General features: G+C 65.7%; 1 protein-coding gene across 3 annotated transcripts in view; it reads left to right on the forward strand.

Moving 5' to 3' along the window:
• The window catches only part of GALNT9 (polypeptide N-acetylgalactosaminyltransferase 9), an 84,590-nt gene that overhangs the window by 31,477 nt on the left and 30,895 nt on the right, over positions 1–22,218 (forward strand). For all 3 annotated transcript variants that reach the window (XM_019438067.2, XM_053901856.1, XM_053901855.1), the window contains 3 exons: positions 11,222–11,388; positions 12,968–13,142; positions 16,953–17,150. In XM_019438067.2, coding sequence (XP_019293612.1) covers positions 11,222–11,388; positions 12,968–13,142; positions 16,953–17,150 — 540 coding nt within the window. The remainder of the gene's footprint in view (positions 1–11,221; positions 11,389–12,967; positions 13,143–16,952; positions 17,151–22,218) is intronic.

The raw sequence follows: 22,218 nt of genomic DNA on the forward strand, positions 1-22,218 counted from the left end.
GTGTGCATGTGTGTGCACGCGTGCCCGACAGATCTGTCCACTCTCAAAGCAAAGTTCTCACCCGCTTTCTCCCGTTAGATATGTTATTGATTTCTCTTTGTCTGGAGGTAGGTAGCTTTTCTAATTAAGCAGCAGCTTTAATTATGCCACAAAGCACATAACATAGATCTTGATTATTAAGACTGGCCCACGGGATAATAAAAGGGAGACTGGCAAATCCAAATTAAACAGGATCATAAAAATGAGTGGCCGTGCCCGAGCTTGTCCTACATCGTGTGCAGTAATGCCCCCCCATCCCCCCCCCAATGTGTTTGCAGAGCCTTCGTGCATATTAACTAAGCTGCGAATGGCCTGGCTGTCAACTCTAATAAGTCGTATCTAGTGGACGGAGAACCAGAGGTACCTTGCGCCTGGTCCCCCAGCCCCTCTGAGTGTCTAGGGTCTGTGAGAGGGGGCAGGGGTCTCAGACAAGGAGATGGGGAAAACCGGGGCGTGGTCACGGAAGCGTGCGGGGTGAGCCGTGGGAGAGACGCCTGGTTCCTTGCCTCCCTGGGGAGCACGGAACTCCGGGCCGGGCGGCATCCTGACCAGGCAGTCAGTTCCCGAAGGAGACACGCTTCCCTTCTGCCCGCCCGGAGCCCTCGCTCTGCGCCTGGCCCCTGGCGGGTCCGAGCCCCTGGGGGTGTCCGAGGGAGAGACCGGATGGGCTGGAGGTCACAGGCCCCGGAGACCGTGCATCTGGGCGCTGAAGCCTCGCGCAGCCTCCCGGGTGCGTGCGGCGCCTCCGGCAGGAGACGGACGTGACCCCGTGTCAGGAGGCGAAGCTCGCTGCTCCGCCGGGAGGGACGCCACACTTCATTCCCTCTCCGTCCTGCGGTTATGCCTCCAGCGGCACGAAGGGCGTCCTCCAAAACTTCCATTAGTGTCGCTGCCGCGGCCCCGTTTCCTGTGGCCGGGTTGTGCCCGCCACGTGTTCTCACCGAGACCTCGGTGACACTCCCTGTGACCCGGTGATTTGCAGAGGCCTCGGTGACCCCGCGGCCGGCTCTCTCACCGGGTGCGTGAAGACCTCCAGGCTGCCACATGGTACCCATCAGGGTACCGGGTGGTGACCCCACGAGCCCTGTGACCGTCCCCCCCGCCTGGTATGAGGAGGGGCGTGGGAGGGGTCTCTGTGTGTCCAGTGTCCTGTCTCTGACACGTGGGTGTTTGCATGCGAGTCTGTAGCCTCCAAAGCCTTTGCCGTGAGGTCTGAGGACGGCGGGCCTGTCCGTCCGTCTGTGAGTACACGGCGAGGTGAGCCTGTGCCCCGCAGCCGGGGACACGGGCTGCGTCTTGGCCCTGGGACCTTGTCTCTGCGAAGACGGCTGGGACGGCCGGAGGTGCTGGGGCTGCGTTGACTGTGCACGTCCGGGCCTGGGTGCGTGCGACAGCGAGTGTGGTCTGTGTGTGCGCTCAACTCCGCCAACAGGCACCTCGAATAAATACGAGCCATTAATGTCCTTCCCGGGCCGCCCGTCTCCGTGGTGTGTGCCTGGGTCTCTATGGGAGATGGTGTCTGTGTGTGTGCACGTGAATTTGTGTGCGTGTCACGTATGTGTGCACGCGTGTGGGCACACACATACAGGTTTCTGGAAGGTTTCACGGCCGGCTGCCTGGACGGACGGATGGACTCGGTCTGGGGAAGACAGGACCTCAAGACAAGAGGCTGTCCTGTGCTGCTTTCGCGGGGGCCGCTCTGCCTCTGTGTCCCCTCAGCAGGGGTGCGGCCTCGCTCGTCCGGGACTCCGTGTCCCTGCTGGCGTTCCCAGGGGGGTGGGACGGGGGTGGGAACGGGTCACACACAGCGGGCCGGTGCCGCGAGCAGGAAGGCGGCCACCAAGAGGAGGAGACGCTCCTCGGGTGACCCACCTCCGAGAGCCTCCGGACGGCTGTTCCCAGAAGCATCCGTCACGGCTTCCGAAGGTGCAGCCTCCCGGGTGCGTGCGGCGCCTCCGGCAGGAGACGGACGTGTCCCGATGTCAGGAGGCGAAGCCCGCTGCTCCCCCGGGAGGGACGCCACACTTCATTCCCTCTCCGTCCTGCGGTTATGCCTCCAGCGGCACAAAGGGCGTCCCCATCAATCTCCATTAGTGTCGCTGCCGCGGCCCCGTTTCCTGTGAGGCCGGCGGGGACGTGCCCACCACGCGTTCTCCCCGAGACCTCGGAGGAGGCTTTCAAGAGCCTCGGCACCACCCCCGCTCCTCTGTGGGTTCATAAATCCTCCTAGAAACGTCTCTGCGGTTAAGGACTTCCTGCCTCTCCGGCTCCAGGTGGGGGTGTGAAGTCTCAGCCGCAGCCGCCGCGGCACGAAGCCCAGCCCTCTGCCGCAGGGACCTGAGGCACTCGCGCTCACCCCCACCCCGTGGGCCGGGCGCCCATGTGCTTAGCGGATTCCCCACTTAAGCTACATTCCCATTCGTGGACTCAGAGGCCGGACCTGGACGGGGCGCGTGGGGACGGGCTCTGAGGGCCTTCGGGGCTCTGCGGGGGGTCCGGCGGAGGCTGGTGCCGCCTGGGGTTGGCGCGAGCCTGTAGGCCGGCGGCCAGCGGCCCCCAGAGCGCCCACGCGTGGCGGTCGGATTGCCTCCGTGCTAGCTCGGGGCTCTAAAAACAGGCTTCCTGCTCTTGGTGACTCCGCGTGGGAGCACCTGGCGTTGCGTTGCGTGCGGAGAGGCGCTCGGGGACGCTGGTGAGCCGGGTGGCCACGGCGACTGACTGTGCGTGACAGTGTTTGGGGTACACGGGCTGGATGACACTCCAGGGAGGAGTGGGGTGCCCCTAGAGAGAGCGGATGTTCTCTGTCGATGACAACAGTTTCAGACGAGACAACAACTCAGCCAGAAGTGGCTGCATGATGACGAGATCCCTGACCTCACAGGACAAGTCTGCAGTCAGGGTCCACAGTGGTTTGACTGGCAGCGGCTGACAGAGTCAGGGACCCAGGTTCTCCCCAGTTCTCTGCTCTGCCGCATCCAGAATGTAGGGCTTCTCCCCGCATGGTCACAACGTGGCTGCAGCAGCTCCGGGTATCACATCATCACAGGTCCACTTCCCCACAGGCTAGAACAAACATGTTCCTGCGTCTTGTCTCTGTTCAAGAATAGAGAAAACTTTCCTGGAAGTCCCTGCAGACCCCTCCCTGGGCCGGCTGTCCGTCTGCCCTGTCAACCGTGAGGGCGGGATGCTCGTCTGCTCCTCTCTACTCCGGTGTCGTTTGGCTTGCCCAGCGTCTGGCCTCTCAGGATTGTGGGGACGCCCTGGTCTCAGGCCCCGGGGCTGGCCGAGGATTCAGCCGAGGGGCTAGCAGGCGTCACCCTCCCTGCCCCCACGGAGGGGAGGCCCGAGCGGGGGCTGTCTGCGTGCTGGCTGAGGGCGGGCTGGGGACGAAGCCCTGTGCCAAGAAAGCCCAGCTCCCGTGGATGGAGCCTTGTCGAGACGGGGGCAGTGAGACGCCGCCCCCCCCACCAGCACCCCGCACCTTAGGGAAGCAGGTCCCCATGGTGCACGCGGCAAGCGTTCGGGCCAGCGCCGGGTCGGGACCCCCCTCAGTCGCCAGTGACAGAAAACCCACCTCAAACTGGCTTAAGCGAGAACAAGAGACGGGGCGGGGGGCGTGGAGAGCAGAAGCACGTGACAGTCACCAGGGCCACCCGTGGAGGAGCACACGGCAGGGTCCCCGAGTCATGGCTCCGCCGCGCGGTCCCGAAAGAAGCCGCGGTCCCGCCGCGTCGGAAGCTTCGCGCTTGGTGGAAGGAGCCGGGTGTGAGGGCAGCCTGCCTCAGGTGACATGTGGCCTGTCCCCAGGGGAAAGGAGAGCCGGGTGACGCAGGAGAGCCCCGGGAGCTGCAGCCCCCGGACAGAGGTCGTGGTCACGCTCCCACGCGGTAGACGCGGGTTTTACCGCTTCCCCAGCCGTCGCGCCGGGCCTGTGCTGGATGACGGCGCCTTCTGTGTGCTCAGTGTTTTCCACGGGCTTTGTGTCGGGGCGGGGGGGGTCGCGCTGTGAGTAAAGGAGATGATTTTAATGCAGGTTTGTGCTGGGCCGACACGAGCGGCATGCACGGCACGCTTCTAATTCGAACAACTCGCAAGCTGTGCGTGTCCGCGACGGGCGAGACGCGTAAGTGCGGGTGAGCGCGGTGGGGAGGCGGCGGTGGCCCCGGGGGAGGCCCCGTGCTCTGGGAGCACTAGCTGCCTCCGTCCCGCGGACGCCTGCGGGGGTCGCGACTGTCTGCGGGCCCCCTCACCACTGCCCGCTCAAGTCCCTGGATGGAGACCAGGCCCACGGTGTCCTGCCTGTGTCCTTGTGGCGCCAGCGTCCCTGCCCCGTGACGGGGGCCAGCGTGGAGTACACGCAGCGCTCGAGGCCCCCCCCCCCCCGCCAGCCCGGGCTGCCCTGAGGGTGCGCGGCAGGCCGGCGTGGCTGCACCCCACCCTGGGAGCCCTGGCGGGGCGGGACGGGCCTCGTGGGCGGGTGCTGGCGTCCCCACAGCCATGTGGCCCTCTGGGCTGTCCCCCAGTCATGTCCCCCTCCAGACTGGCCCCACAGCTGTCCCTCCCTCAGGGTGTCCTTACATCCATGTCCCCTCCCCAAGGCTGTCCCCCCAGCTGTGCCCCCCTCCAGGCTGTCACCCCAGTTTTGCTCCCCCCCACAGCCCCCAAGCTGTGTCCCCCCTGGCTGGCCCCCCAGCCATGCACCCCCCGGCTGGCCTCCAACTGTGCCCCCCCAGCTGTCCCCCCAGTCATGTCATCCCCCGCTACCCCCCCCAGTCACATCCCCCTGGCTGACCCCCAACTGTGTCCCCCCTTGGCTGTCCCCCCAGTCATGTCCCCCCCTGGCTGGCCTCCCAGCCATGCACCCCCTGGCTGGCCCCCAACTGTGCCCCCCGGGGCTGTCCCCCCAGCCGGGGCCCCCCCGGCTGTATCCCCAGTCATGTCACCCCCTGCTACCCCCCAGTCACATCCCCCCGGCTGTCCCCCAGCTGTGTCCCACCCGGCTGTCCCCCCAGTCATGTCCTCCCCATCTGTCCCCCCAGCCAGCCCCCAACTGTGCCCCACAGGGCTGTCCCCCCAGCCAGGGCTGTCCCTCCAGCCGGGGCCCCCCCGGCTGTCCCCCCAGTCATGTCACCCCCTGCTACCCCCCAGTCACATCCCCCTGGCTGTCCCCCAGCTGTGTCCCACCCGGCTGTCCCCCCAGTCATGTCCTCCCCAGCTGTCCCCCCAGCCAGCCCCCAACTGTGCCCCACAGGGCTGTCCCCCCAGCCGGGGCCCCCCCGGCTGTCCCCCCAGTCATGTCATCCCCCGCTACCCCCCCAGTCACATCCCCCCGGCTGTCCCCCAGCTGTGTCCCACCCGGCTGTCCCCCCAGTCATGTCCTCCCCAGCTGTCCCCCCAGCCAGCCCCCAACTGTGCCCCACGGGGCTGTCCCCCCAGCCAGGGCTGTCCCTCCAGCCGGGGCCCCCCCGGCTGTCCCCCCAGTCATGTCACCCCCTGCTACCCCCCAGTCACATCCCCCTGGCTGTCCCCCAGCTGTGTCCCACCCGGCTGTCCCCCCAGTCATGTCCTCCCCAGCTGTCCCCCCAGCCAGCCCCCAACTGTGCCCCACAGGGCTGTCCCCCCAGCCGGGGCCCCCCCGGCTGTCCCCCCAGTCATGTCACCCCCTGCTACCCCCCAGTCACATCCCCCTGGCTGTCCCCCAGCTGTGTCCCACCCGGCTGTCCCCCCAGTCATGTCCTCCCCAGCTGTCCCCCCAGCCAGCCCCCAACTGTGCCCCACAGGGCTGTCCCCCCAGCCGGGGCCCCCCCGGCTGTCCCCCCAGTCATGTCATCCCCCACTACCCCCCCAGTCACATCCCCCTGGCTGTCCCCCAGCTGTGTCCCACCCGGCTGTCCCCCCAGTCATGTCCTCCCCAGCTGTCCCCCCAGCCAGCCCCCAACTGTGCCCCACAGGGCTGTCCCCCCAGCCGGGGCCCCCCCGGCTGTCCCCCCAGTTATGTCATCCCCCGCTACCCCCCAGTCACATCCCCCCGGCTGTCCCCCAGCTGTGTCCCACCCGGCTGTCCCCCCAGTCATGTCCTCCCCAGCTGTCCCCCCAGCCAGCCCCCAACTGTGCCCCACAGGGCTGTCCCCCCAGCCGGGGCCCCCCCGGCTGTCCCCCCAGTCATGTCATCCCCCACTACCCCCCCAGTCACATCCCCCCGGCTGTCCCCCAGCCGTGTCTCCCCCTGGCTGTCCCCCCAGTCGTGTCCCCCCAGTTGTGTCCCCCCAGCTGTCCCCCCAGCTGTGCCCCCCCCCCCCGGGCTATCTTGCAGTCACTCACAGACATACGTGGGTGTTACTGGGCTCAGGGAGGGGACAGCCCACGCACAGGAGATGATGCCGGCTTAGTTTCTGTCACACCCAGGCTTAGAAGTGTCCGTGTTTGCCAAGCTCTGTGTTAATCTATCTCGTGTTTTACAATCGTCGTGACCACGATCAATGGACCATTTCCACGAAGGCCACCTGGATGCACCAGATCCTGTAACAGATGTGACCTGTCGGTTTTCTAGTCCCCGAATGGGACTTACTCTTGCTGGAAGAACGAAGTGGAAAGAGTCTCAAGAAGCACCATCCTTCGTGGGAAGAATTCCTCCCAGACCGTGGTCTCTGAGGCAGAGAGGCAAAGGCGGAGAGATTACCCGGTGAATGCCACGACACGGCGGGTCCCCCGTGCACCTCAGGCCCCCAGAGCGCAGTCCAGAAAACAGAGCGCCCTCAGGTTATCCAGAGAACCGACCCAGCCCAGCAGCGTGTGTCCCCAGGCTGCCCAGCCCCGAGCTGAGAGCACCAGCTTCCTCCGTCAGCCGGAAACTCGGGGGTGCGCTACCCTGGCCCCAGGCCTTGTCCCGCCGCCCACGCAGGCTCCCCGCGGACCCCTGCCCCGCCCCCGCCGCGTCCTCCCTTCCCGTGTGTTCCATGCAGATGGTTTCGGTTCACAGCCCCTGGGCCACGCAGCCTGCTCTCTCTGCTCACCCGGTGTTTGAGCAGAGACCGCATCTGACCCTGGCCGTGCGCCCCCGCCCCTCCCTGCTCCTCACGGCGGTCAGGTGCCACTCGCGACGACGCCCCAGCGCACCTCGCTCCTGGGTTGCCCCGTCGGAGGCGAAGGTGGCGGACTGTGTTTGTTGGCACCCGCCCGTTCTCACATCTATCTGCCTGATGGGACGCCCGCCCGGAGAGCCTGGGTTGTGACCACAGCGTGCCGGCCTCCCGCCGGGTGGCGCGTGCTCAGACCCGGCAGCAGGCCCAGCCGACTCAGACCTCCCTCTGCCTTTCTCTTTATGGGCCCCTGTCCCTGGAATCAGGGCCACCCGAAGCCCAGCACGTCCTCACCCCGAGATCCGTAACGTCAGCGCGTCGGCAAAGTCCCTATTCCCAAAGATCGCATTCGCGGGCTCTTCTTTGGAGGAGGCTGGCACCTTTCAACCCACAGCCACTGGGAAGACTTCAGCGTGGAAGTCCACGGGACGAGCCGTTAGCACAGTAGGGCGCCTTCCTCCCGCCAGGAGCGCGGAGGGAAAATCCGGGGAGGGAGCCCCGGCGTGGCAGCCTGGCAGTCAGCAGAGCCGCGGGCTCCTCCGTCTTCCGTGGGACCAGCTCCCGGCTCTGGACGGTGGTTTTGGCGAGGCGCCTTCCTGACTCTGGGACCCCGGAAATGATGTGAACCGAGCGTAAGCCAAGCAGTTTCCTCGGGCCACAGCGACTGGCCCAAGCGCAGCGCGTCCCCGGTCAGCCGAGGAGACCCAGGGGGCTTTCCCGCGGGTCCCGGAGAAGAGACGCCTCCCCAGCGCTGGAGACCGGGACAGAGGAAGGTGTGCAGCGAAAAGGGGCTCCCGCGGGGTCCTGCCACGTCCTCTGAGCCCCTGGCCGAGTGCGCCCAAAACCACGACGCCCCGGCGAACCCCCTCGGGCCAGTTTGGTTGATTTTCCGCCCCGCGGGTTATTCCTGCCGGATGTACCTGCCCGGCGGAGAATGGAGAGTGTATCTGGAAGGTTCTGTCGCCCGCTCTCCTGGGAGGCTTGTGCTGTCCCCAGAGTGGCTGCAGCCTATGGGCCCCGTGTGTGTTTCAGAAACCAGTAGGGGCGCGAGCCTGCGGCGGGACCGCTTCCGTCCTGTGACGTCCTGTGAAGGCGGCGTGGCTCTGAGGTGAGTGGCCGCCATCCACACACACGATGAAGAGCGGGCTGCCTGGCAGGGACGTCCATAGGATGTGGAAGGCACCTCGGAGGGCCCCCCACCGGCCGAGGGGCCGAGAGCCAGTGCCCCTGCACCGCCGCGCCATAATAAACCCCCGACTCGCGGCCGCGTCAGCGTCTTGGAGGACGGAAAGGGGCCCCGTGTCTCCCGGTCCTCGCGTGGCTGGTTCCTCCCCATCCTTAGGTCTTTCGTGGGCTGAGCTGTGTCCCCCAAAACCCACACGGGGGAGCCCTGACCCCAGCAACGCAGGATGCGACCGTGTGTGGAAGCAGCACCCTACAGAGGTGATGAGGTGAAGTGGGGTCCCCAGTGGGCCTGCCCCGTCCGACTGAGTCCCCAGGGAGAGCAAAGCAGGACACAGACACCCGGGGCTGGACCACTGAGGACAAGGCAGGAAGATGGCGTCTATAGGCCCAGGGCAGGCCTGGGAGGAGCCAGCCCTGCCACACCCGGACCCCCCACCACACCTGCATCCAGACCCCCACCACACCGGCACCCGGACCCCCCTCACACCTGGACCCGGAACCCCCTCCACACCTGCACCCGGACCCCCCTCCACACCTGCACCCGGACCCCCCTCCACACCTGCACCCGGACCCCCCACCACACCTGCACCCGGACCCCCCACCACACCTGCACCCGGACCCCCCTCCACACCTGCACCCGGACCCCCCTCCACACCTGCACCCGGAACCCCCACCACACCTGCACCCGGACCCCCCACCACACCTGCACCCGGACCCCCCTCCACACCTGCACCCGGACCCCCCTCCACACCTGCACCCGGACCCCCCTCCACACCTGCACCTGGACCCCCCTCCAGAGCCCCCTCCACACCTGCACCCGGACCCCCCTCCACACCTGCACCCGGACCCCCCTCCGGACCCCCCACCACACCTGCACCCGGACCCCCCCACCACACCTGCACCCGGACCCGCCCTATCCCCGGACCCGGGCTCCCACCTTCAGATGGTTAAGAGCACATACCTGTGGCTTAGGCCCCTCGGTCGGTGGTGTTTGTTACACGGCCAAGTTGACAAGGCAGAGCTGAACTTACCACGGGGTCGGTCACAGCTCCTCCCTGGCCGCCTAGTCTTCAGACCCCCCAGGGTCCCCACCAGTGGCCCCACCCCTTCCCCTTTTTCTGTGAAAGCACACTGCTTTGGGACAGCCACGCGTGACCCAGTGGCCACCTGAGAGATCCCCCTGCACGGGCAGAGAAAGCAGCCCTGGCTTCCCCCACACCTAGGAGCAGCTGGGACGAACTCAACTGGGACGGAGGGGACGTTCACACGTCAGGGCCCGCGAGCAGGGCGTCCACGTGTTCACAGACTTGTGCCAAGGGACTCGTGCGTGCGGGCCCAGCTCCATGCTGTCGGGCTGTGGGCAGAGAAGGAGCCCGCTCTCGGTGGGGGGACCCCGAACTGCAGACAGGTGAGGGACACCGCGCGGGAGGACGGTGAATGGCAGGGAGCAGGTGCGGGGAGGCCGGCCTCTCAGCCCACCGCACGCCTCCGTTCCCCGTGCCTCCTGCCACCAGCTGCCACCCCCAGACGAATTTCCGTCCTCCGCTGTCTTTTGTGTCGGACCCATCGTGCGAGTTCATAAAAGTCGTGCGTTGCAACCTCGCTCCTCCAAGGAGAAGTGGGGTGAAGGCTTCTCATCAGATGGCGTTTTCCTGAGTGACGGATCCTCGTGGCTGTGCACCTGGGCTGCGTCCACGTGGCGTCGACAGACCGCTCGGTCGCTCCAGCCGTGCGCTGGGCCTGCACCGGCCCGGGAGAGGCTGGTGGCCCCAGCCTGCACTTACTGTGCAGGAGGGAAGTCGGGCTGTGTGTGAGTGTGTGCGAGTGTGAGTGGCTGTGGAGTGTGGGCGTGGGAGCATGGGTGTGCCCACCTAATCGAGCGGCCTCTGCCTGCCATCAGAAGGGACCGGGTGTATTTACACGAAGCTCGGAGGCACACGCACTTGGCTGGCTTCCTCCCGTGTTTATTTCGTGTTTACTTGGTTGTCTCTTTCCTCCCGTCAGCGTGTTTCTGACGGTTCCACTGCGCTCCCGCTCGTCTCCCTCTGTCCCCTTGTGACTTTATTCCACGACGCTCATGACATCACAGCCCCTCGCCTTCTCAGGCTCCCCATAAACGGGCGTCATGCAGTTACAAGGAAGAAGGAGATGTTGCTCGCCCTCCCCCGGACCCCACCCCCTCTCCGGGACCCTGCCCCACCCCCAGGACCCCAGGACCACACCCCATCCCCCAGGATCCCGCCCCATCCCCTGGGATCCTGCCCTACCTCCGGGACCCCGCCCCACCTCCGGGACCCCACCCCATCCCCAGGACCCCACCCCACCTCTGGGACCCCAGGACCGCACCCCATCCCCCAGGATCCCGCCCCATCTCCTGGGATCCTGCCCTACCTCCGGGACCCTGCCCCACCTTCGGGACCCCACCCCATCCCCAGGACCCCACCCCACCCCTGGGACCCTGCCCCACCTCTGGGACCCCAGGACCCCGCCCCACCCCCGGGACCCCACCCCACCTCCGGGACCCCAGGACCCCAGGACCCCATCCCACTCCCGGGACCCCACCCCACCTCCGGGACCCCACTCCACCCCAGCCTCCAAGACAAGACACTGGGGAGAACTGTGCATGCCCCCCCTTGTGCTACTCTGTCCTTATGTGTGGCCGAGGCTGTGACCTTCAGCCCCGACAAGGCCGTCCCTGCAGACCCCTCGTCCGCAGCAACTCAGCGGCTGTTTGCACCCCTGCAGAGCATCACCCCGGTGCAGGGCTGAGGCTCGGAGCTGCACACGTGCCTTTTGACAGACGTCTTCCGGAGGCCGGGCGTCCCCGCTTGCGGCCTTGCCCTTGGGTGTGAGATTTAGACCCGGCCAGGGGGGCGTGCCCCGCGCTGACCGGTGCCCGTGAACCGTGTCTCCCGCAGGTGCAGACAGATGACCCACACCGCCGACCTGCCCCAGATCTCTGTGGTCTTCATCTTCGTCAACGAGGCCCTCTCCGTCATCCTGCGCTCCGTGCACAGCGTGGTCAACCGCACGCCCTCGCGGCTCCTCAAGGAGGTCATCCTGGTGGACGACAACAGTGACAGCGGTGAGTGGGGCCTGCGAGGCTCGCCGATGGCCTGCAGGAGCTCGGGCCGCGCTCCCGGGAGGCGCCAGGCCAGCGTCCTGCCCACCGCCCCCTCTCCGGGCTCCGCGGGCCCCTTCACGCGACCCTCCCACCTGTGCCTGTTCTTCACGTGGCCTCCCTGCTGGGGGCCTCTCCTCTTCGGAGGACACCTGTCCTTGCGTTAGGGCCACCCCAAATCCAGGAGGGTTTCTTCTCAGGATCCACAGAGACCCTCTTTCCAAATAAGGTCCCATTCCAGGTTCTGGGTGGACTCGAACTCGGGGCTCTGTTCGTTCCCCGCAGACGTTGTCCAGAAAAGCCCAACAGGCCAAGTTCACCTGTCACTGTTTGTGCGTGCAGGGCCCTGTGCTCCAGCGAGGGTCTGCGGGGAGAAGCAGGGCTGGTGCTCATGGGCGGGGGCCCCCGTCCACCTCCCACACCTGCCAGGCACCGGTTCCCGGGCGGGAGCAGAGCGAGAAGCCTGAGCGTGCCACGGGCGGCCCCCAGACTGAGGTCCCCGTGGGCGCATCATGGTGGCCTCTCCTCTGTGCTGCGGAGAGGACGCTTGGGGGATGCCTCCAGAGCCCTCCAAGGGCAGGATGGGGCGGGAAGGACCGGCTGTCCTCCCTGGGGGGTCCCGTAGGGTCGGTGATGCGGGGGACAGGTGTCTTCGGGGCCCAGGCGTGGGGGGTGGCCCCTGCCCAGCCGCCAGCAGCAGCCCCCCTTCTCTTCTCCCAGCGGCCCTAACCTGCTGCAGGTTGTTACCTTTGGGAGTTTCCTCAAGTCGATTCCTGTTTTTGTCCGTGCCTTCATCAATTTTTTAATAATTTATCGATCTGAAGCTCTCATAGCATAAAATTAACCGTCTAAACAGCAAGTGCACAGCTCAGGGGCAGGAAGCACACCCACACTGTTGTGCAGCCTTCCCCACCGTCCGTCTCCAGAGCGTTCCGTCTCCCACCCTGGAGCCCTGTCCCCACTGAACACTCACCCCCTCCACTCCCCCCACCCCTGGCACCCCCCACCCCACCCTCTGCCTCTATGAATGTGGCGACCCTGGAGGCCTTGGAGAAGTGGGGTCACGCAGTGTTTGTCCTTTTCTGTCTGGCTTATTTCACTGGGTGTCATGTCCTTGGGGGGTTCATGCATGTCGTGGCAGGGGTCAGGATTTCCCCCTGGCCGTGGCTGAATATTCCACGGTGTGGATGACCACACCGTGATCCCCCATCCGTCCATCTGTGGACTTCCTCCCTCTCACGGCTGAGTGAATCAGTCCTGTTTCCTCCCGTCCCGGTGACACACGCCTCTGTCCAGTCGGTCCCGTTTGGCCGTCTTCTGTTTATTGTCCCCCTGCTGGAGTGCCAGCCACACGGGTTGGGGTCTCGCGGCTCTGCGGTCTCCCCAGCCCCTTGAGTCACAACCCGCTACGGCAGGCCTTCTTCGACGGCAGCGAACTACGGGCCCGGGGCTCGCAGCGGCCCAGCCTGCCCACGCCGACCTGGGGCGATCTCAGAGCCCTCCCGAGGTGTGGGTGCGATGAGGCGTCTCTGTGTCCCTGCAGTGGAGCTCAAGACCAGTCTGGACCAGTACGTCAACAGGAGGTACCCGGGCCTGGTGAAGATCGTTCGCAACAGCCGGCGGGAAGGCTTGATCCGGGCACGGCTGCAGGGCTGGAAGGCGGCCACGGCCCCCGTGGTCGGCTTCTTCGACGCCCACGTGGAGTTCGGCACGGGCTGGTGAGGGCAGGGCGCGGGGGGGCGCTGGCTTTAGGGACTCCCTTCAGGAGCCCGGGAGGATGAGCCTGGGGGCCCCCGGCATCCGGATCCGGCCCAGGGGATCTGTGGGGCACACGGCCCGGGACGCTTGAACGTGAGGACTGTGCGTGCCCTCACCTCGCTCCCAAAGGGACTGGGACTGGCCAGCAGGATGGCACAGCACGAGCACGCCGGTGTGGGCTCGGATCCGGGAGCACACACGGCTTTGGGGCACTTGCTGTGGGCACGTGCTGTCCAAGGCTAGCTGCCCAAGGCACCGGGCACGAGTTGGGAGCAGTTTCTTATCCCCCGCGGGACCCTCTCGTCACCATGCAGGGGGTGAAGTGGGCCTCCAACCCAGACACCTGCAGGGGACTCGGCCAGGGAGGGACTTAGACGTGTGACCTCCACCCCGCACCCCGGCGGGAAGGCCGGGCTCTGGCCCTGGGCCTGTGCTTGCCCTGCAGGCCTGATGCTCAGCGTGGCCTCCGGGCCAGCTGCACGAAGTGCAGGTCTGCGTGGCCTAGGGTGTTCGGGTGCGACCCAGGGGTCCCCATGCGAGCCGGGCGTGGAGCCTGGGCCCCCGACACCTTCTCCATCTCCGAGGCGTCCAGCGATGCCTTAGGAATGGCGTCAGTTGTCCCGCGAATTATCCACAGCCAGGGGGGACCCGGGGGTGGCCCAGACCTCGCCGACCCGAGGCAGGTGGCGCACCAACGTCCTCACAGTGGGTGTCTTGGCCGAGCAGCGGGAAGTGCTTGAGAGTTTTCTGGAAAGTGCCGGCTGTTAACTTCTCGTCTGGCGGCTGGGCCCTGCGCAGATGAGCGAGGACCTTATGGTAGCTGGGAGGTGGGAATGTTCTAGGTCAGGGAACAAGAGTCAGGGTCAGAAGTCCAACTTGCCAACACGGCGTGGGCGGGGCGGGGGCAGGGGAGGCGTGCCTGTCTCCTGGTCTCAAACCGGGAGCCGGGAGCGCGGCCGGGGTGCGGGGATTGTTGCCCGGACTGTGGAAGCTGCTGCCGGCAACGGACTCCAGACCCTCCGGATCAGATCGGTGCTTGCCTGGGAGGCGAGGGGACGCTCTAGACGACGGGGCGTGTTTGTCGGGAGTGGCCCACGGGCAGAGGGAGGGCCGACCCCAAGTGTCAGTGTCCTGGGGCTGCCGAACAGTGACCGCAACCCCCCGGGCAGCTCAAACAGCAGACACGACTCCAAATCCTGGGACACAAGGTGTCTCACCGCCAGGAGGCACCCGGGGAGGGTCCCGCCTCGTCCTCTGGCCTCTTCTGTCCTCATACCTAGCGTGTGTCTCTATTCTGTCTCACAGGCGGGCCCCTGTCATTGGATTTAGGGCCACCCTCGTCATGCAGGATGCTCTGCTCTCAAGACCCTTAGGTTAAACCGTAGCGGGTGGGTCCTTCACTGAGCCGGGGGAGGGGGGATGGGGGATGGGGGGGGCTGAGCCGCAGGGAAAAGTCAGCCCAGGGTGGCCAGCGTGCCCATTTCAATACAAAGTAAAACTCAGGATTCTTTTTTAAGTTTATTTTATTTACTTATTTTGTGTGTGAGAGAGAGACAGAGACAGAGCACGCACGCGAGCAGGCGAGGGGCAGAGAGCGAGGGAGAGAGAGAATCCCAAGAAGGCTCTGAGCTCTCAGCACAGAGCCCGACGTGGGGCTCGAACTCGTGAGCTGTGAGATCATGACCTGGGCCAAAATCAACAGTCAGACGCTTTGCTGACTGAGCCACCCAGACGCCCCGTAAAATTCACGATTTTTATATCAAATCTCCCGGTGCATATTTTTAAGCTTCGCGAAGCCAACGTAAGACATTCGCCGGGATCCCACGGGAGGGAAACGTGGGGATGTGCCGATTGAGGACGGCGGGGTGGATGAAGTCCTGAGCCTGTGCGGTTCAGCTGCACAAGCCCTGCTGTGCGTGCTCCCCGGGGCCCCAGCTGTCCGGGAGGGCCTCGCGCCCCGGGGTCTCTGAGCTCGTGCTTTCCTGCCAGCAGCAGCTGGCTCCAGCAGGGGCTCGGCGTCCCGCGGGCCATGGAACCTTCTTCCTTCCCCTCTCCAGGAGCATCCCAGCTGCCCCAGGACCGCGCGTTTGTGGCAAGGGTTGGTTCTGACCCTGCACGTTTCACAGAGACGTAAGTCTCTTCTGCTGGACTTAGTCTCCTGGCCCCCGCGTCTCTCTGCTCTCCCACCCTCATGAGGCAGCCCTCCTCCCACCACGCGTAATCACCTTCTGCCGTTAATTACGGATTATCGTCTTCCCCCCCGACCCAGGCCCGCTCCCCAGTGCTGTGTGGGTTGTGCACTGCACAGCCGTCCTCGGTGGCCATTCCTCCCTCCGCTACATCGCAAGCTCCCCCAAGGAGCCATTTGGGAGAGCCAGGAGCTGTCACATCAGACGCAACTTTAAACCAGTGTGACTTTAACTTCCACAACCCAAAACCCAGCTATCCATCTGCAAATAGTCCCCCCCGCCCGCCCTCCCCGCCACGGTCGCCTCCACACAGATCCTGCCTTGTTAGCAGACGTGACATTTGCAGAGGGCTTTGCTTCTCTGAGGCACTTTGCTGACACTAATTAATTAGTCCTCCTCGCAAAGCCGAAAGACAGCTGAATACCCGGCTCTCGATCAGAAGGGTGGGAAGAAGGCCACACGGCACCTGTCACCAGGTGGGACCAGGCGACTCACCCCGGGCCCTCCTGTCCCCCCCGACGGCACCAGCCCTGGTCCCCCAGCAGCAGGTGGCCCACGACCACAGCTGGACTCCGGCGCAGAGGCTGGGCTCTGGTGGCGTCTCATCCTCGCGGGGATGGGCCACCTCCAAGGGGGAAGCCTGCTTCCGCGGGGATCGCGGCACAGAGTCTGCAGCCCAGAGAGGTCGCCCGAGCGCCCCTGGTGCCCCGCTCTCTGGGTTCGCCGCATACGCTGCCCCCACTTCTCCAGTCCAGCCACCTGCCTGCTCCCCAGGCGCACGTCCCAGGGCTCCCGTGCTGGCTGTGTCCTCGCCCATCCCCCTGGCACCCACCGGCTGCCCACCTCCTTCTGGTCGTTGCCCAGGGCAACCTACGCAGACGCCTATTTAAAACTGCAACCCCAAGTTACCCTTGCCTTGCTGTCCTTCCCACGCGATACCTGTCACCTTCTAACATACGTTAACTTCTATGTTGATGCCTGGCCCCCGACCCCGTCGGGGCTGCCACATGCTGTTGTGTAGGTTGTGCACTGCATTAAAGTACCCGGTAACCTCTCTGGTCCCCTCCAACGTAAGTTCCCTGAGGCGTGGATTTATTTCTAAGCTTATGAATGTATTCCGTTGTTAGAACAGGGCACAGCCCTTCCTCGGTCCTCCAGTTCATGTTTGTGAGAGAATGTATCTTCCACAAGAGCAGGGAAGGAGGGCGGGGAGTGGGGTTCTGTGGAGGGCGTGGCTGAGCTGCAAGGCTGGCCAGTGGCCGGCCCAGCCGACCTGCAGGGGCTCTGGAGCCAGGCCTGCCCTTCAGGGGTGTCGCATCCCGGGCCCAGATGGTTTTATGTCCTTGGTGTCAGTCCTTGGCTGTGGGCAGCCCGGGAAGGGGAGGCCAGGACCCCAGGCGGGGCACGTCCGCGGCCCCCCCTCCCCCAGACTTGTGGCGGGGAATCCGTGGCACCTGCACTCCGTGGGCCGGCGGTCACCTGATGTCACCCTGCCTGTGGGCGGCGGGCCCCTCGTTGGGGCACAGGGTGGGGTCCTCGCCCCCACACCTCTCCTCACAGGTGTGTGGCTCCCCCCCGCAGGGCCGAGCCCGCGCTCACGCGGATCCAGGAGGACCGCCGGCGCATCGTCCTGCCCGCCATCGACAACATCAAGTACGACACGTTCGAGGTACAGCAGTATGCCAGCGCGGCCCACGGCTACAACTGGGGCCTCTGGTGCATGTACATCATCCCCCCCCAGGACTGGCTGGACCGCGGCGACGAGGCGGCGCCCATCAGGTGAGCCGGGGCCGGGGCACGGGGGGTGCGGGGGCTGCCGGGGGCCGGTGCTCTGGGCGGGACTCGGGGGCCTGGGGGCTGACCCCCGGCATGTGGCCTGAGTGGTGACCGGGTCGGGTGGGGACAGAAGGAGGGAGACCGAGCAGACGAGCAGAGAGGAGGAGCCCGTGGGGGAGAAGCAGACACGGACAGGGGACGGGGCACCAGGGACCGAGAAGCCTGGAGGGACACAGGAGGAGCCGGGCAGCGTGGCTGCGCAGAAGTCACCGGTTTCTGCAGACAGGGCTTCAGACGGAGAGCCCACAGTTGTCCTCAAATGCATGCACGTATTCAGGTCGGCTCCCAGACGTGAAGGCAGAGAGATTTTTGCACAAGATACACAAATCCAACACCCTTTGGCAGGTGGGAAGGCTCACACTCTCGCGAGGCGACCATTGGCCGCGGCCGGGATGGGGCCCCGTGTAGACAGGCGTGGGCCTCCAGAGGCCCCAGTCCCTCGCTCCCCATCACCCCCAGGCCCTCCGCCACCTGCTCGCGCTGGCTCATGTTTGCAGCATCGGCCGCGGGGTGCTGAGCCCCTGGGAATCCGCGCTCCGTGACCAGGTCCTGGGGACGCAGCCGTGGGGCCTGTTCCCTGGGACGAATGTCCATCTCAGGACCCGCTGACCCCCCGGAGCCTCTGCAGACCTCCCACAGGGGTCTGAGATTTCAGGGGCTGGGAACCGTCCCTCTTCCTGTCTGTCCGAGCTGGCGCGTCCCTGCCGAAATCCTGCTGAAACGGGTCACTGTGCGTGGGAGTGGCCGAGACCACGTGTCATTGTGCCTTCGGAAGCTCTCTCTCCCTCGGGAGGGTCTTGTGGGGGCTTCCGGGCCCCCACCCCCTGCTGGCAAAGAGCCACGGGCGCTAAATCAGGCCCCTGCACGGCCTGGACGTCCAGCAGTGAAGTCAGCGGACAGCAGGGATGGACAGCTCGGCCCGAGCCCCGACCTCCGTGACTTGAGGAAAACAGCACCGCCAGCACGGAGGGGCGCCCCGTACGAGGGGTCCCCGGACGCGGAGCAGCAGTCCCCTCGGGGCCTGGGGCCCGGCTCTGTCCCCACGGCCGCTTCTCAGAGACAGGCCCTCGACGCTCCTGGGAGCTGGAAGGAGCAGGAGCTGGGGCTCTGGAGCCTTTGCCGTCAAAACCGGGCGCAGAGCCATCCGAGCGACCAGAAGCCGACCGACGGGCCGGGAGCCAGGAAGAGCGGCTTGAAAGTTACTTTTCTTCGTTCACAACGCACTAGGCGTTCCCCAGCTAGGAGCAGAAGAGGGGCCTAGCGTTTCGCATTTCAGGGCTCAGAGACCCCAGGTCCGGCAGCCCCTGGACCCCCTGGGCTGCACCGAAGCGGGATTTTCTGGCCAGACGGTGTCTTGTCGAACTTGGCTCCTGCCTAGCACCACCTGAGAGCTTTGGACGCCCGAGGTCAAACTCCAGGTGAAGCTTTAAACAGATTCTCCACAAACGGAGATGGGTGTGGCCAGCACGCTCACCCCGTCGGGGGGTCAGGAGGGAAGCCGAGGAACCGGAGTGAGAAGAGGCGCCAGCTGGGCACGGGGGAGGGCGCGGGGCCCGCGGGACACCCACGCGAGGCTGCAGGCAGAGCGAGTCGGCCAAAGCTCGGAAGGCCATTGGCGGTTCTCCACAAAGGTAGAAAGCACGTCTTGCCGTCCGCCGGGAAGGAACCGGAGCCCGTGTCCACGCAGAGACTCTCGCGGACGCATACAGCAGCCCCGTCGTTCTCAGGGACGGAAACGCCCCAGGTGTCATCAGGTGTGACAGGTGAACCCGCTGGCGTCTGCCCAGCTGCCGGAACACGTCCCGGAGTGAACGGGACGAGCTGTCCTACGAGTGACGGCACCGTGGGACTTCGGGCCCCTGGGCGGAGCCAGAGACGCTGGACACGGAAGCGGCCACGCTGTGTGGCGCGGCTCACAGGACCGTCCAGGGAGGCGCCGTCAGGAGAGGAGAAGTGACCGGCTTCCCGGGGGTGCTGGACAGCGGCTCTGAACTGGGGGCTCGGGGCGATGTTCTCTGGAGGTCAGGGGCCAGGGCCTTTGGCTCAGGTCGGTGACGGAGGGTCGGGCGGGTCCCCCGGGTTCTGGAACGACTGGCCTCACGCACCGGAGTACAGATTCACGGAAGGAGGGCGCACGCGGACACGGAAACTCGGGGCCCGCAGGCGCGGAGTGCAGGCGAGCAGCCTCGAGGTCCTTCGTGCCTCGTCCCGGTCCCCACCGGGAGGACGCCCTCGGGCCCTCCCGCTTGGCAGGCCCTCCGGGGGAAGCGCGCACGGCCGGCTGCCTGCGGGAGGCGCCCCTCGCCGCGGACCGGACCGGACCGGAGAGCTGGCTTCCACGGGCCTGGCGGCCGGTCCGGGCTGGTCTGTCGCCTCCCGCGTCCTGGCCGGAAGAGCCACTGCCCCTCCGAAGCACACAGCTCGCACGTCCACGTCAAAAGCCGTGCCGGGAATTTACTCCGCACCCGAGGGGCTGGTGTCGGAGGGTTTACTTTAGGAATTTTCTTGCCGCTCCTCACCCTCGAAGCTCGAGGGAGAGAGAAGAAGGGATGGAAATTGTAAGGCTTGGGTTTCTGGGGGAGACTTGTGCACACGCCCCGGTGCTGGAGCCCGCCCGCGTCCCAGGCCCTGAGCCCCTGCGCCCCTGCACCCCTGCGCGGGGCGGGGCCTCCCGTCCCCAGGACCCGTCCAGAGTCCCACCCGTGTGTCTGGGGGACGGCGAGGGCCCTGCGGGTGTCGGCCGGCTTCCAGCTCATGGAGGGAGCTTGGGGCGGGGCTGGGGGGCCACTCGCAGCCCCCTGCCCCTCCCACAGTCAGGGGTGCGGCGGCGAGGGCCCGAATCCCGCACACACACACAAGCACACTCTCACACACGCTTATACACACAGACACACACACACACACCAGCACACAGGTATGCACTCCCGGCTGCACACACACATATCTGCACGCACACAGTATACACACACCTGCACAGGAGCACACACGCACATACCCCCTCCGTGCACGCACACCCCGACATGCACACGCAGCTGCACACACACCTGCACGCCCGCACACACATCCGTATGCACACATACCTGTGCACACAAAACCACGCAGACACGGGAGTGTACAGATGCTTGCACACTCATGCACACCTGTGCACACATTCTCACTGGCACGAGTGCCCACAGATGCACACACGCGCAAGTGTGCAGACACACACAGATGCACGTCACCGCACACGCGTGGTCGCTTCTCTAGCTACACGGGAGGAACGGCAGCCGTTCCCTGTCTGACTTTTCTGCTGGTCTCCGGAGAGGAGCTTCCGGGGTGCTGGGTGCTCCCCACGGCCACAGGCTCGGTCACTGGGTCCCGTCCCGTCCCCCGAGCCCACTCCAGCCCCCAGGCTGACGGCCTCCAGGCCGAGCTCCTTTCGGCCGCGACACGGCTTCGTGCGGATCGGGTTCCGCAGGGGCGCGGGCAGAGAGGCTGAGCACGGGGCGGTGGGCAGCCCCGTGAGGCCACACGGCCGGCGGCTCCGAGCCGGGCTGGGCGCTCGCTGCACACGCCCGTGCCGTCCCCGCTGCCCCCCACCGCCTCTCGGAGCGCGTGGGCCTCTCTGGCGCTCTAGCCGTTGCCTCAGACTCTTCCGAGGGCGCCGATTCAGGGCCCGGCGTCCAGTGTCCCCACAGACCGCCCAGCGTCACGTTGCCTGCCCTCGGCGCCAGATGCGTGCACGGTGGCTCCCAGTCGCCGCCCAGTCGCAGGCCGTGGCGCACTTCCCAGGTGCCTGTGCTCGCTCAGCGAGCGTGTGCCCGGCGCGACGGGTGCTCGTGGCCTGGCCGAGCCCGCGAGCACGTGCTGTTCAAGGTGCCGGGGCACGCTGGCTCGCCTTGACCCTTGTCGGTCTCCTGGAGGCCAGAGGGCGCGTTGGGATCCTCGTTGTATCAGCCCCCCCTTGTCTGGGGCTCCAGAATTTCACGGCTCAGGGGCGTGGATGTCCGTGTGTGTCCGTGTGTCTGCTGCAGACGTGTGCACTCGCACGCCTGTTACCTCTCCCGGGGGAGTCCCTGGGCACGCACCGCGCGCCCCAGGACGACCCCGATGCGAGGACGCCCCACGACGTCGCCCGAAACCCGGGAGCCCCTCAGCCAGGGCATCCCGAGCCTTGCCGCGTTCCGTAATCACAGCAGAATCTCGCGTGCGGGTAAACTCCACGCCCACGGATTCTGCTCCCGTCACCTTGTGAGTTTATCTTAAGTCTATTTTGGAACTCTGAGCAAGGATAACAAATCGTTACCGGCTATAATAGACTTGGCAGGGAATTTGGCGCTTTGATTCACCAGAGAGCGCCCTGAGATTTTCCGCGGCTGTTGAGAAAACGGGAGAAATGACTCTGCACGTCGGTGAGCGCGGCCCGTCACACGCCTGCTATTAAAAGCCAAAGGCAGCATTAAAATTTCGTTGCCGTTAGATTTGTGACCAAAATCTAACGACAGGACAGATTGGATGTTTGCATAAATCAAAGGACAATCGTTTCTTTAATGTCCCTGTTATTCTGGGACAACTGACGGGCATTGACTTCTGACTCCCCAGTCGCTGAGCAGAAGTGCTTCTTTTAAATTGTGACCGAGACCAAGTTTTGGTGTTGTTTTTGCCGAAGAGGGTTGTGCTCCTGCAGGAGCAGCAGGGACGGGTTGGGGGGCCCACCCCGGCGCCAGAGCGGCCTGGGGCCCTTCGAGGACAACCGGAACCCTTTGCTGGCTCCGCTTGGGGCCCAGAAGGCTACAGTCGCTCAGCCTGCCAGCAGACCGTCCTTGTCTTTGTTTGAGACCAAATCCTTCAGCAAAAGCTTAGAAGGTCTCGGTTTCCGGCAGCATCTGGACCTGCTTCTTGTTACAGATACGTTTTCTGTTTGTCTTTCTACCCTCGCCACCCAGAACACACACTGTGTCCTAAGTTCACGACCGAATGAAGGAACGAATGGTGCGTGCGTGAAGAACCGAACGTGTGATACTGTCCACGG

Source organism: Panthera pardus, unplaced genomic scaffold (assembly GCF_024362965.1).
Source record: "Panthera pardus isolate Hobbes unplaced genomic scaffold, ASM2436296v1 HiC_scaffold_14, whole genome shotgun sequence".
Classification (NCBI taxonomy): Eukaryota; Metazoa; Chordata; class Mammalia; order Carnivora; family Felidae; genus Panthera; species Panthera pardus.